The sequence below is a fragment of the Xylocopa sonorina genome, chromosome 1 (genome assembly GCF_050948175.1).
Source record: "Xylocopa sonorina isolate GNS202 chromosome 1, iyXylSono1_principal, whole genome shotgun sequence".
Lineage (NCBI taxonomy): Eukaryota > Metazoa > Arthropoda > Insecta > Hymenoptera > Apidae > Xylocopa > Xylocopa sonorina.
Genome location: NC_135193.1, coordinates 1,276,932 through 1,291,542, shown reverse-complemented (window position 1 = coordinate 1,291,542; position 14,611 = coordinate 1,276,932). Strand labels below are relative to the sequence as shown.

The 14,611-nt window shown below is 40.4% G+C and overlaps 1 protein-coding gene across 13 annotated transcripts in view; it reads left to right on the top strand.

Annotated features, from left to right (window-relative positions):
• The window catches only part of Spri (Src homology 2 domain-containing protein sprint), a 165,931-nt gene that overhangs the window by 108,477 nt on the left and 42,843 nt on the right, over positions 1-14,611 (top strand). For 2 of the 13 annotated variants that reach the window (XM_076908158.1, XM_076908121.1), the window contains exon 1: positions 9,517-9,740. The exons of 7 other annotated variants lie outside the window; for them this stretch is intronic. In XM_076908158.1, the coding sequence (XP_076764273.1) occupies positions 9,616-9,740 (125 nt within the window). In that variant the 5' untranslated portion in view covers positions 9,517-9,615. Of the gene's footprint in view, positions 1-472; positions 620-3,124; positions 3,277-9,516; positions 9,741-14,611 lie in introns of those variants that run through there. 4 more of the 13 variants (XM_076908166.1, XM_076908196.1, XM_076908140.1 and 1 more) reach the window with 4 other exon arrangements.

Sequence of the window (14,611 nt, the reverse complement as noted above, 5' to 3'; positions counted from 1 at the left end):
GGCAAACGTGGTGCGCGTGCGCAACTCCCCTGGCCCGATCTCCCCCCATTACCGCCTAGTCGCGCGTTAGCAGGCTGGTAGGTAGTAGACCTGTCTCGTGTCTACGAACCAGCAGTTGCGTCTCTGTACGCGTTTGTGCGTGTCGTCGCGGCGCCGGCCGAGCCTGTGCGTCGCCGACTGGCGTCACGGCGCCCTGTGCCCGTCGGTCCTATGCATCGCGTGTGCCACGAAATCCGCGCTTCTTCCATTTCTTTCGGCGCCCTCCCTTTCTCCCGTCTCGAAGACGAGTAAATACCTACATTATCGACTGTGCCGACGTTGCACGCGCGGAGTGTTTCAATTCGGGTTCTTGCTTGTGCCTGTGGGACACGTGGTGGACACCGGAAGTGAAAGTCGAGAGTGAGAGGGGAATAGAGGTCTATCTTCGACGGTATCGATCGAAAGCGCACCTTCCAGTGGAGGAAAAGCACGAATCGGTGAGGAAGACGAAAAAAGTATAGGAGCGATCGCGAGACCAGTGACGTCACTGTTGCGTGAACGACGATCGGGGGACGATGGTCTCGCGAGAGCGACGCGAGCTCGTCGACAAGGGTGATCGAGTACTCGAGCAAAGTTCTTGGTAAGGATGACTGAAAAGTGGCATTTCGCCGAGAAAATTATTTCCATTGGCACCTCGAGCCACTGAATTTCCTCCGTTTGGCTGTTAAGACGCAATCCAGTCAGAAGGCACGCGAATAATGGCGCGTGGTCACCGAATGTTCGCGTTTCTTAGCCGTGGAACGTCTGTCGTAAATTGCAAGTACGCGGACAGTAGGAGCGCAAGGTCAAAAGCGTAGAAAATAAATAATACACGTTCGAAGGAGCATCGTGCTTCCAAACGGTATTCCTTCCTGATAGGACTGCATAGCGTGATTTCCGTATCACGGTGTTGCTTATCGCGGTGCTTGTTGGGGAGCTGTCTCTTCCACTTCCATGTGGATTTCCACTTCCATCTTCTTCTGTACACTTACTGTTTACGACACAAATCGTGGCTAGCGATAACGCGGAACGTCCTTTTATAGATCAGCCATTATCAGTTGCCAACTATTCAATCGCCATTGGTCTGTCGAACAATTTTCGACATTCTTCGTGCTTTTTACAAAAATACAATCGTTACATTATATTCATAAAAATACAAATTTGTTATAGAATTTTTTACGATAAATTTGGAACACTATAGTTCGTTTGTACAAACTATTATTAGATTCGAATTCTGTATTTAATTCGGAAAAATTAAAAAAATTAAAACTATATAATTTTTGGCTAATTCCTCTTAACGATGTACGATTTGTTTCATATCATTCATATTAGATAATATTCGATCATTATAGAATTCCATGGGGGAGAATAGCTCCGATACTTTGTTGGGCTGTGAAAGGTGTCGTTCGGTGGTTACCTGATTCCGTTGTTGGATTTTGTGCTCGATAATCATCCCGTTGCACCGGTGACACTGTCAACCGAGGCTGATAACCGAGCGCTTGTTAACCGTGTGCCACGGGGCGTCTTATCGAGCTGCGACGCCGTGAAAGGTGGATTCCGATGCGGAGGGAGCTCGTTCTTTGATCGAACGATGCGTGGATATCACGTCGAGTGTCCGTGACGTCGGATTTGGAGCGGCCGACGTTGATTGGAACGGGCTACGATCGAATCGGAGTCCATTTAATTCCTCTCACGCTCGTAGAAAGGAAGATTAAAGCGCGTGTGATTGCGATAACGAAAGCCAAAAATTGCCTCAGTTTTACGCTGAGAAATGCTATTTATATTATATTAATCTTAAATTATTTTATTTGAGATTGAGAACGTAAGATTGGAGCAATTTAGTCTGGAGATGCGTTTTATCGATTTTACCAATTTACTCTTGTAGCATTACATTTCACCCCCGAATCTCGACCGATTTCAAGAAGGAATCCTCCCAGCATTCGGCCAATCTCACCACGATACATCACCGTCGATAAACGACCGTTATCCGCTCCATCCTCCTCGGGCCACCCCTACAATAATTCTTCGACGACTACCGTCTAGCAGAAACTGGTCACCACTGAGAACGCTAGGAAAATCCTCGAACGCCATCCAGTCGCGATTTTTCGCGACGAAAGTGCTCGCGAGTTCCACACGATGCCGCCCGGCTATCGATGACGTCGCGAGCGTCACTTATCAGGGGTGATAACGATAAGTCGAGGCGGTTCGACGTAGTCGTGGGTGGTGGTGCAGGCGGCAGTTTCACGCCAGCCTCCGGGATCAATGCCTCGTGTCCACTTGATTAGATCCTTTCTCGGTGCTCAATGGACACGATTGGTTAGTCGTTCCTCGCGCGATACCAGTTTGTTTACAACCCTTCGCGTGCTGTGCGATACGATTCGAGACGAACGTGTCTCGTCGGGGGTTCGATTCTTTCGAGAAAGTAGAATCAGACTCGTGGTATCTCTCGAGAGCACCGTGTTTGTGGAATTGTGAAGTTTCCGGAAAGTTTGAACGTGGCTAGCTGCGCCGTAGTTTGGTTTCGCCAAGTTTCGAAAGCTCCAGTGGTGCGCGCTGCAATATATATCGGGGGTGTTCGAAAGCTTCACGAAGAAATTGATTCCGTTTTATGCCTTCAAGTTTCCTGTGACAGTGGATATTTTTTAGAAAGCTTTTATCGTTCGACGTACTCGTAACATCGATGAGGTTTTTGTACTTACTATGAATTTTAATTATCTACGTACACGATGTGATCAATTACTTAAGTACAACAAATTTCTTGTGTATAAAAGATATTCACTATTAAACGTCGAAAAACTTTCTAAATCCAAAAGAGAACAGACTGGGATGAAGAAAAAATCTGAAGAAGAACTTTGACTTTTAATAAGCTGATAATAAAAAACTTTCCATCGAGATAGTCGCGTCGGTCTAATCTTATTTGCGCGAAGCGTAGGGCGCCCAAAACTTGGGAATTCGAAGTGCCGTCTAAAGGGAAACATAGTTCCGATGAAATTGTTACGAGTTACACTTAGTGAAGCATAAAGTGTCCTCCAAGTCGATAAAGATTTCATCGACAAGATCGGGCAATTCCACGATAATCGATGCACGACTGATAAGAAGCACAATGTAAATTAAATTACGGGACTGCGTTCAGCACCGCTTCTTCGCCATTAACCGAAGATGAGCAAAGTCTTCTCCGAGAAAAAATCACTAGCTGTGAGTCGGATCGTTGTTCGTAGGGATGAATTATGCTAACAAACTGTTGAATAGAATAAGAAGGTGAGTTCTCGTCGCGTAGAAATTTATCGAAGGTTCGTGAAATCGTGAGTATCTACGATACTCTTGCGAAATCTGGGAAACGCACGTTCTTATTATTGTGCATTTTTTTTTTAACGATAGCATGCGATAAGAACCACTTACCTCAGGAAAGTTGTATTAATCACGCCTGTTCGGAAGAATTTTAATATCGTTTTATACGGTGATTTCACTTGTTTCAAACTGTCCTTTTTAAAAGCATACATTCATCGCATCATTTCTTAGAAAATTATGAGTACTCCAAAAATAATTGAAAGAAGGCATATATTTCAGAATCAACGTGCTTGGAAAATATATTATTAAACGTTTCATCAATTATTCTACTAAGATATTTTTTTGGAAACATGAATCGTGAATAAATAAATTTCAGACTGAATTAACTCCAAGAAAAGGTACGAAAAAGAGAATTATTTACTTGAGCGTCGAATCAGAGGCTCGACCGAATTCCCCTATTCGTTTTATTCGTTATTTTCGTTTCGCTGTCGCAGGCTGTCAATGAATCTGAAAAAGGGTCTAGTTTCACGCATCTTCAGCCTTTGAGTTTCCGTCGAATCGACGGGACGAATGAATCAGTTGCGTTGCAGAGCCAGCAGTCACTCGCTCGTTTCCATTCGCCGCGTGTTTCGTTGAATAAAAGTGACCAAACTGGAACGAGGAGAACTTCCTTTGCGAAAATCTCCGACCGGGTATCGAGACGAATAAAATCGCGTTTCTCGCTGAAACTGGGCAATTTCTACGAGATTTCCAATGTCTCCTCGACGAAATAATGGCGGCGACGGTATTCACACCCACGCAGGAAAGTTGTATTTAAACTTGTTTTCAACTCGACGCAAGGAAATGCAAGGTTTTCTTCGAAAAGAAATAGAGTTTTTAATAGAATTCAAAGTTTCAGTTGTCAGAGTGGGTCAAGTTTCTTATTTTTATGGGAGAGAATTTGTTTTTTTTTTTTCATTTGAATCGGTTGAGATATTTCTAACAAACTATGCTGTCGCGTAGTTGTTTCTTGTAATGTTGTCTAAAATATATATAGGAATAATGGAAATTCTTCGTACAGAAAATTAATAATCTGCTATTTAAATCTCAACTCCTTTTCGATGTTTCTTTTACAAGTCTTGTGTCTTTCGTTGGAAACGCGAGCGATAATAGATCAGCCGGAAAAGCGCGCTTGCAAAATTAACTTTCGAGATGGAAGATCGTTCCACGATCGAGACGGATTACGAACGTGACGAGAAAAACTTGGTTCGCGGGATCTCATCGAGATCTAAAAGAGAGGAGGAGCTTATCGGAGCTCCTTCAAATTACTTTCTGCGGATAAATCGATTTTTCTCCCTCGATACGTCGAGACGCGCGAAGGAGTCGCATTCTTGGGGGGAAAAAACAGAGAACAATGTGCGACGACTCGTTGGATAAATTCTTTCAACTAATAAAAGTTAAAAACCACGCAAAGTAATTACCAATTAATCATAATTATAATTTTAATTTCGATATTAACGAAAATGTATTTAAACCATTGTGTAATCCTTGAAATCTTCTAGACTTTCTCTTCGTATTTTTTCAGTTTTGCCTCGCAATTGCTTCGAAAGATTAACCGAGAAAAGTGTTGTTTCAAATTTTCCGTGGCACTCGAGAATTTCGCAGATTCGATCGCGCGAACACGCGGTAATCTCTAAAAATAATCGTTCTAACCCAGATTCAGTTTCGCCAGCCGCGAATTTCCATTCAGAATATGAAGTGCAGCAGAAATTTCCCGCGAATAAGTGGCGGAAGACGGGCTGAATCGAAAATCATGATGCAACCAACCGCCATTCATGCCTTTTCGTCTGCGACACGTCTGGATCCATCGTATTTGGATCACGCTCCGCGAAACGGCCGATCTAAATTCGGTCGGGTGGCTTCCCGAGCGTCGTTTTAGAAATGTAACAAATGTATCCCACGGTTTTCCCGCGAAACTGCGCCGCTCCACCAGCGAGCCTCGAGATTTCGAAGGTTGAACGAACGTCGCGGGATACGCGACTGATTTGTCTTCGTTGGAGATACCAGGACGCGTGTTTATCGATGAATGGTCAAGAAAACGAGTCTCTTTCTGCTCCCTTATATTTTACTCACGGTACTGGTTCACATCGATTTGCCCGCTTTGCGTTGATTAAACATTTTTTTATTTTATTATTTTAATTCCGATTTATCAAATCTATGTTAATAAAATTCCGATTAAAAGTACTCGCAAGTTAAAATAAAGATACGTGTAAGATTCGTTAATTACGTCAGAACGTACATTTCCTGGAGTTCCATTTACCTTTTTTTACAAACAGCACCTATATCGCATCTCCATAACCGTCTTGAAGCACGCTAATGAGATTTTCACTAATTAAGATAGATCTATCCTATCTTAAACCTTAATAACTTCGTACATACGCGTTTCTTAAAAGCTAAAATCATATATAACACCACACAGTTTTACCACAATTTGTTTCTGTTGAAATAGAAAACACATACATGAAAATTAACAAACATTAATTAAAGAAATTAAAAAAATTTCGCATTGAAACTTTACAACAATTTAACACTTAATCGATAAAACAGATCGGTAGGTTTGCTCTCGGAAAGATGAAAAGTCAATCGTGCGGCGTAAAAAGTCGACCGCATCGAAGCTTCACCCTTTGAATAGCCGCGGTTTAGGAAACAGCCGGATCAGAGACAACGTGTTACGTCCGATGCGGTTTAATTGTGATCGATCGCCGCGAATTACTCGATTGCTCACGCGTACGTTCCATTGGCATTAATATTAAACGCGATGGTCGACAGCCGGCCGTAAATGAGCGTGGAATCCGTGGATTTAGAGGGACGGGACACCCGTGTGCAAACTGTTCGCAAACAGTAAACGGTACAAAGAGGGTGTGCGTTGCGCGCGGAGTCTAATTTTATGTTAATGTTGGAATTGTCAGAGATTCATAATTTATTATGCAACTTCTATATGTTTATAGTTAATCCCTGTACGCGAAGATTTCGAATAAATTATTAAACAAATTTCATTTCGCGCCATTTATATTTATTAACGACCATAGCTGAAGGAGTGTCCAACTAATGAATCAATGAACGCAATAACATTACAAATGAACAAGATAAAATTAAAAAGATAAAGCGAGGTTTAGGAAAAAAGATAAATAAATGAGGATGCTTATAGCGTTCAATTCCAAGTCACGAAACGGTAAATTTATAATAGAACAGGAAATTCTCCGTACGCGAAACAATTAATTTATAAGGAATTTGAAGCGTAACAGAGAATTATATGAAAATTAGAAATCCCTGGGCCGAGATCCGATTTGAATAAAAAACGGCGGAAGTTGTTTAGTCCTCTTCATCGCTAATTCAATCCACCTCCGGAGGGACGCGGGCTCCTCCACTTATTTCGAGCAGTGCATTCAGCATGGCGTCAGCGTTCAAGCCGCGCGCCATTATGACGAACCCTCGTCCTTTCATTTCAATCTCCCCTTTTCTTCCTTTTTTCCACCTCCTCTTTGGCGAAGAGTCGCCAGATACACGCTCGTATCTTCCCCTTCGCCGTTGTCCATCCGTTTATTACAAAGCATAATTCCAGCCGCTTCCCGATTCGCATCCTTCGTGGGGGCAACCAATAACGAGGAAAGGTCTACGTGGCAGAACGCAGAAAAAAGGTTCGACCCAACCTGGTAACGAACGAGTTGGAAATCCGAGGGCGAATTCTCGGCGACGATCGATGACTCCTCTCTCGGCGTTCATTCTTCGTTTTCGTCTAACATCGAGAGGCGTTCCTCGAATCACGTGTGCGCCTCTTTTCGAAAGAAGGTAGATATCGCGTAATAACACTGGATTCTTTTATGCCTCTCCATTCGTGGAACCTTGATTCTATAATCTAATGTTCAGTATCCTTGGTGTATTTGGAGACCGTGGAGACCTTCCTTTTTATACCGTGGGCTGTTTTCAGATCGCGACCGAGGGTTTGGCTAGCGGGACTACACAGGACGCTGAATTTTTCCAATTTATGCTTTATCGCGTATCTCTTTCATTAGTTTTTAATCGAACGTACAGATGATTAATTTCCACGTACACGAACAATTATTATTATTATTTTTTTTTTTCAATCTACACTATTCAGAATCTTGAAATTCATTCATGATAGTCTGAAAACTCGATAAGATCAACAGTTTGTTTCTGTATCTTATGATTTTAGAGTATGCATCACCTGTGTATCACGTTTGTATTTTCTCGGATGTTTATCCGAAAGTTTTGTTCTCTTAATTATCCAAGCCTATCAGTTATAATAATACAATATATCCAACAAATGCCACGGCCGCGATTAAATTTAACAATTTCAAATATCCCGGAAAATAATCCAAAATCGTGTGCGATCCTGAAAAAAAATGTATGCTCGCAAAACCTTCCGAGAACGGATTAAGACCATCATCAATCAATGCATCGGAAACATTCTCGAACCAGCACGATAACCGCAATGATGGGCAAAAACTAGACACCGTGTCTCTGGAGAACGTTTTATTTCGGCGAATTAATTGCCAGGGCCGAGCGTGTCGCAATATTTCACGGGCAATTTCTATCGTCGGTTTTTCCGCGCGCTCGCGAAACCCTCGCAATGAATTATCGGCTCGTTAAGTCGTTTATGACACGACGATAATTCTGCGGCGCCTCGTGTTAGCGTGCCAGCCGCGAGAGGCGATTTACCGAATTATTTTTATTGCCACTGAAAATCACGCCGGGGAGCTCCGACGTCGATTCGAAACATCTTTTATCGGACTTTCATCGACGATTTTGCGATTCGAATCATACTATTCCCTTTCGTCGCGCGACGTCTCAGAACGCGTTTCACGTTACCGTCTTACATCACTGGCACGCGTTATTTAATAATAATCACCCTTTCGTGTTTGCCGTAAGAAGTTGTTCGATCTCTTCTGCTGGGATATTTGTGCATTCGTCTCTGGAAAAATATCGAAAGAGTGGACAAGCATTTTGTCTTAGAATAATGATAATTAATGTATAAAATTCATTTCGAATTGAAATTTTTAGTTTCTGCGCAAGTCCACTAATTTTGATCCTTAGTTTTATCATTGCACTAAACAGATATTTAACCGTTTTTTCTCAATTTCTATGTTTTAAAAGTGATAAGCAACAGTTTTGAACATTATCGGATCGAAAAAATTGTAGGTGACAAGAGGAGAAGGATATAACGACATTTTTATCATTTACTATGTACGTAGTGCTCTCTTTTATCCCTCTTTTAATGGATCTCAGTAAAGGATGAAGAGTTAAAGGTAAAGGGGCGATTAGATTATTTCTCAGTGACTTTATGAACGTTGTCCCTGAAGAGATTGAACTTTGTTTAGAACAAAGAAACTTGAACATAATCGCAGTAGAAGTAGTCATTGAGTTGAACCCAAATTGCACTAGAAGTAGCATAGCAAGTAGAATAGAATAAGATAGAAGTTCACTTTGTTATACGAACTGTTTTACGAGTTAGCCAATTTCATTTCAGACCTAACTAGGTAATGCAAATTTGTCTGCAAACCTGTAGAACTTTATCGTCGATCTCGAGTAGATAAATTCAGGCAATCTTTATCATGGAATCACGTGTAGCTTTCGAAATTTTACTTTCTATCATTTTCTGTACATATAATTTACAGACAAATGCCAATACGTTTGTTCACCATTATGCGTACAAACGAAAGCAATGAGTCTGGCCTAGCTAGCATTATTAAAACTCTGAACGCGTACTGGCGACAATTTGTGGCGTGACAATTCTGTCATTGTGGCTCGTATAATGCGAGGAAACAGTAATTGAGGGACAAAGGGAAAATTGAGGAGCGTCCATTTTTCGTAATTTTATAGTACAATCACGAGGATTCTCAAATTTAACGTGTCTCCTTAAAACGAAACGAATAAAAGTATTTAGTCATTATAAATGTATAACTTCTTAAACCGCTGAAACCATAATCATTGCTCTCGTGTCTACGCAATAATTAACAAAAAAATTAATTCCTCGAGATTCGAATCAATTCGAAAAAAAAAAAAAACGAAAAAATTGCCACAACGACCAAGAGCTTTCTACCAAGTACAAAGATCACTCGAAATCGACTGGCAGAATTGTTTGTCCGCAATGGAATCATTCTTCTCAGAGACTCGACGCAAGTAAGAGAGAGTGTGGGAATCAGAGAAAAAAAGGGAGAATACCAAATAGAAATGAAAAACCGCGCGTATCTGTGAGATGCGTCGTTGCGCGTGGATCTGGAAGGATCGACGAGAAACAGGATCGCAATAATGCTGCCGCCGATTCTGAACAACATTAACAGCGATATACTGACGCTGTACACGAACTCCGGAAGTGGAAGAAGCGTAGCCACGAGGGCCACGAGGGGCCGTTACGCGGAGATCGGCGTAAAAAGGTAACTCTTTTCGCATGAGAAGTCGATGTCCTGTTAAAAATCCTTGTTGCAATCATATCAAGATGCTTCGAACACGATCGTTAGAGTAGTTGAAAGTGATAATGATATTTTTTTCAAGATTTATTTGCATGATTCATAGAAAGTACCTTTTGTGTATGATAGAATGTTTTCTTTTTAGTTTTCTGTTTGATAGTGTTTTTGTACATTTGTGGTTAGACTTTTTCACCGTTTTATCATAGTCAGCACTCATCGTTATCGCGATCATTTTTAACGATAATTCTTTGCATCTCACTACTTGTAGATGTAGGCGGTTTTGAACTATCTTATCTTTTGTGATTATATTTTTATTCGCTCATTGAGGAAGGTACAATTAATCACAGTGTTCACTCTAACATTGGTGTGATTGTGGTTAAAAAATTATTCCAAGTAAATATATAGAAAATATATAGAAAATATAAAGAAATAAATATATTAACCATGGATCTTTCAGGTACAAATTATGGATTTAGAAAGAAATAGCAGTTTTTAATGTACAACAGTTGGTATACTTTACCAACATTTTTCTATTAAGTAAAAGTATATTTTACTCTTCTAAATAATTAAAAAAATTGAACAGAGGTTACAGATAATAAAAAATATAAATCGTATATTAATTTAACGAAAATAAATTACATTTAATAATGCAGAAATAAATAGTAAAAATAAAAAATAAAGAGTAGGCAAATGAAATATTTAAACTTCCATTTATATAAAGCATGTTTTTGAATAGCACTCAACAAAATGATTGAAGATATCGTCAGCGATTGAAAAGGTTTTCCCAAGTACGCATAGTCAAGAAAATCTGTCCACTGAACTGTTATAACCGCGAAAGCGTGTGTTAATTATTAATCGATGGCCATTGCACTCGGATCGCGCTGGTTGCAGTTGCCATTCCCCGGCACCTGCGTTTATTGATCTCGTCCCGGCCGACCACGATGGCCCGATGGCGAACACGGAAATGGAAATATTCGAGCGATGCCGCGACGCGATTGAATCCGTCCCACCCGCATACATTTGCATTTTTTAAATTCCCGCGGAAACAATCGCTGTCGGTGTTCGTCCAAAAATTAAATATTACACTCGAACGTTTTCACTTCGTCATTTCTCGTTACCACTTCTAAAGCGTGACCATACGCGTACGTCAGCAAAAATTTATAAAACTTTCAAATTATATCGATTCATAGAAGATACTTTAGAATTTAAAGGTATTTCGGTCGAGAACAAATTTTCAACGTTCGCTTATAATTTTATGAAATTAAATTGCTCCTTAATTAATACTCATTCTGTCCTATAACAATAATATTGTAGCACTTGATGTTGATAATAGGAAGTCGAAAAAGAAAATAAATATAGACGCGAGATTTATTATCGAAAAGCTAGATTAGATTAAGGGCAATAAAATAAAAATATAAAATAAAATTTACATTCTATCTAAAGTTCTTAATTATAGTCAATCCCTATAAGAAATGGAGGGCGCGCGTAAACTTCCATCTCTGCGCACGACGAAACGATCTGTCTCGCGTGTCGCCGCGGCGAAATCGATTTTAATCAGCGGTTAATATGAAATATGATAGCAAAGTGGCCGTAGTCGCGGGAAGCCCTTCGGTTTATTCTTAAGTAAGCCTCTTACAGGGTAATCCGCTTGGAGAGCCCGCGAACGGAGATTCATTTGTTCCCTTTTTTTAGGCCAGAGACCACACTATACCAGTCACCATATCCCTCGACCCGCTTCTAATGGGGTGCCCTGGTAGGTCCCAATTACACAGACTGTTTCTAGCCGAGCACTGTGAAAGGAAGAAAAAATTCCGTGCAAGATTACGGGAAAGAGGGATTTTTACTGCGTAATATATAATTTTGAACAAATTTCGAAAGGTTATCTATTACAAAAAGTAATTATAGGGACTTTAACGTTCTCCGAATTTTTTTAATTAATTATTATCCGATCCTATTTTGACTTCAAAGAATTTTTACTGAAGGCAGTGGATTTTATTTAGCTTTTTTTGAAACTTTATTTGAAAGTTAAATTGAAAAGAATTAAAAATTAAAAATTAATCTTATTCTTATCAAATAATTGAAAGATAAATATTACAATATTTTCACCACTGTCGCGTGATATTTATACATTTATACATTTTCAGCAATAGTTTATACAATCCATCTATTTCATGGCAAATTGCTAAAAAAATTGAGGAACATGAAGTATACACAGTTTCGTGTTGAACAACGTGAGAGAAATGTGACGGATAACAAAAAGTGGTCGGTATTATCAAAATATTTGCGAGGTCTCGAAGAGATCAGTCGAGACGGGAAGATATGGCCGAGAGGGTGACTAAAACCAGCAGAATTTCCGGGAAACTCGTGTTTAGTCGGAAGCGCAAACAGAAACGTGCCGAGTTCCATCGCTGCTCAATGAATCATACCACGATATATCTATGGAACTGCGTATGCTGCACGGCTATTGTACAGCGACGAGGCCGATGTTCATAGTTCCTCCTCGTAGCCAGATATTATTGTTGCTCGCCCCGCGTTAGTCACGCAATAGGCTAATTTTTCGACCAAGTGCTTTCTGTGAACTGTTATCCTCGTATAAGGCCGAGATTCCACGAATCGAGATACATATACACTCTAATTTAACGAATAAACAATCCACAAAACCCGCAGCATAATGGTTGGACAAATTTTATATTAGATATTGATGTTCAGCCATTACATGTCATCTTCGGTGTTCTATATATTAAGTTTTACGCATAGTCTTCCGAAAAAATGCTGAATTAAGTAACAAATAATTGAAAGTTGTTGAATTCATTGTTCGACGCTCCGGATGATTCGTTTCGCGGTATGATAATTAACCAAAATAGCTATCAAAGGCAGCAATGGATCCTTTTAAGAGAGACGCCGTTTATGGCAAAGGAATCCCGGGACAGGCATCGTCCCCCGTGTCCCGCAAGCCGGACGGAAAAGCGCGAACGCGAGTAAACGCGTTTGCATCAAAGGGCCGGACGGTGGTGCACGTGGCACACGAAGAAGCGAGAGAAGGGCTGCAAGTAGAATTTAAGCATGGCCTTTTGAGCCATTCGAGGCGTCTTTGATGCGCGAACGCGGCCTCGTTACCGTTCTTTTTTTTCCCGTGTTCCGCGCGTCTTTCCGCTTGGAAAAAAACGCCGCCACTTTGAGACCCGGTCGATCGTGAACGAGCAACGACGTTGCATTAATTAATCGAGCCACTCGAACCCGACCGGCCTCCCCAGTCGCGTCACGGCGATAGGATTCATCCCTTGGGAGGAGCTGGTTTCGAAATCTCGCGAGAAATTTGAATTCACGCGATTCGATCTTAAGTGTTGATTAAGAGATTTTTATTTTAAATCATCTCATCTTCTCTTCACTCTGGCAGTGAATATAGTTAAATTTAGACGGTTTGCGGAAGATGCATAAGGTCTCGATAATGTTAACTTGTAACTGTGGAACTTTGCGCAGCTGGTATAGTAAACTTTTATAGATGGCAAAAATATAGTTAATCAAATATAGTTAAAATGAAGAATTAGATGCGAATAGTGATACTAGTTAATACTGAATATTCCAAAATTCGTTCGCTTCGTTATCATCTGCAAAAAGAAATAATATGAAATAAAATAAAAATGTACAGAAAGTAAAATATTGTAGATATAACGCAATTATCATATTCAAAGTCCATCCTATATCTTCTTTAAAGCGAACCACGCTCGTCTCTCTTCCCACGTCGTAAACGATAATAGGAGCATCCTTGATGGATCCCGGTCCATTCGAATAACGTAACGTACAATGAACGAGATTTGAGCGCACTCGTGGGACCAACGATTCACCGTGTTTCCGACGAAATCTCGCCCCGAACAGCGTTACAATAAACAATAGTCACCCGATCGAGGGGCTGCATTGACGCCACTCACAGCACCGTGGAATCGACGAGGGGTGCTCGTCCTAATGCAATCCTCGAAGTGCACGACGTGTGAACTTGTGCACGTGCACGCGTTTTGCCGGCAAGGCAGTCGGAAAACGGAAGGTACGTGGGGATACATCGAAGGTTGGCTTGCAGATTTTCAGATGTTTCTTCATTCAAAATTAACCGAAGAGTTGGCATTCGATTAATAGAAATTTTATTTTCATTTGATTGTAAAATGTTGAATATCTTTATATTGTATGCACCTTTTTTAAAAAGGTGGTAGAAGAGTTGTTTCGATTCGTGTGAAGATTCTCACTGGAGATTATGCAAAAATTGTTTTATTTCATATAATTCAACGGAACATTTTATTTCTACGTAAATGGATCTTAATTAAATGAAACTAAATCTCGATATTAACTTTACAATTCGAATTATACTATACAAAAAGCTTAATTAAAAGTTTTAAGAGTTTAATTTTTCATATATAATTCCTGACTCACTTCAAAATTGGAAAACTTTTACAAGACAAATATTGAAAAGAAAAATTTCTGGATCCAAAAAAATGATCGTCTTTCTTCGTTTACTCATACAAACTAAATGCTACTTTCCACAAACCTTACGACACCGTTTACGCGAGCAAGCGTTCTACAACATTATGTTTTTCTTGAGGTTATTGAGGCTTGAGGTTATGAATTTTCTTGTGGTTTAAGAAGTGTTCAGAGAATTTCTGGCCTTCGCGAATCGTGCCTTGACGAGCAAGCTGCGGTCCGATCGCTAGTAAATCGAGAAAACCACGCGAAACGTGATACGCCACTTTCGTTCTAACGTTACGGGACACGAACGCGGGAGGATCGTTTAATCCAGTGATGACGATATCGCCTGGACTTTCCCTTTCGTTTTCCATGGCTCGCTGATC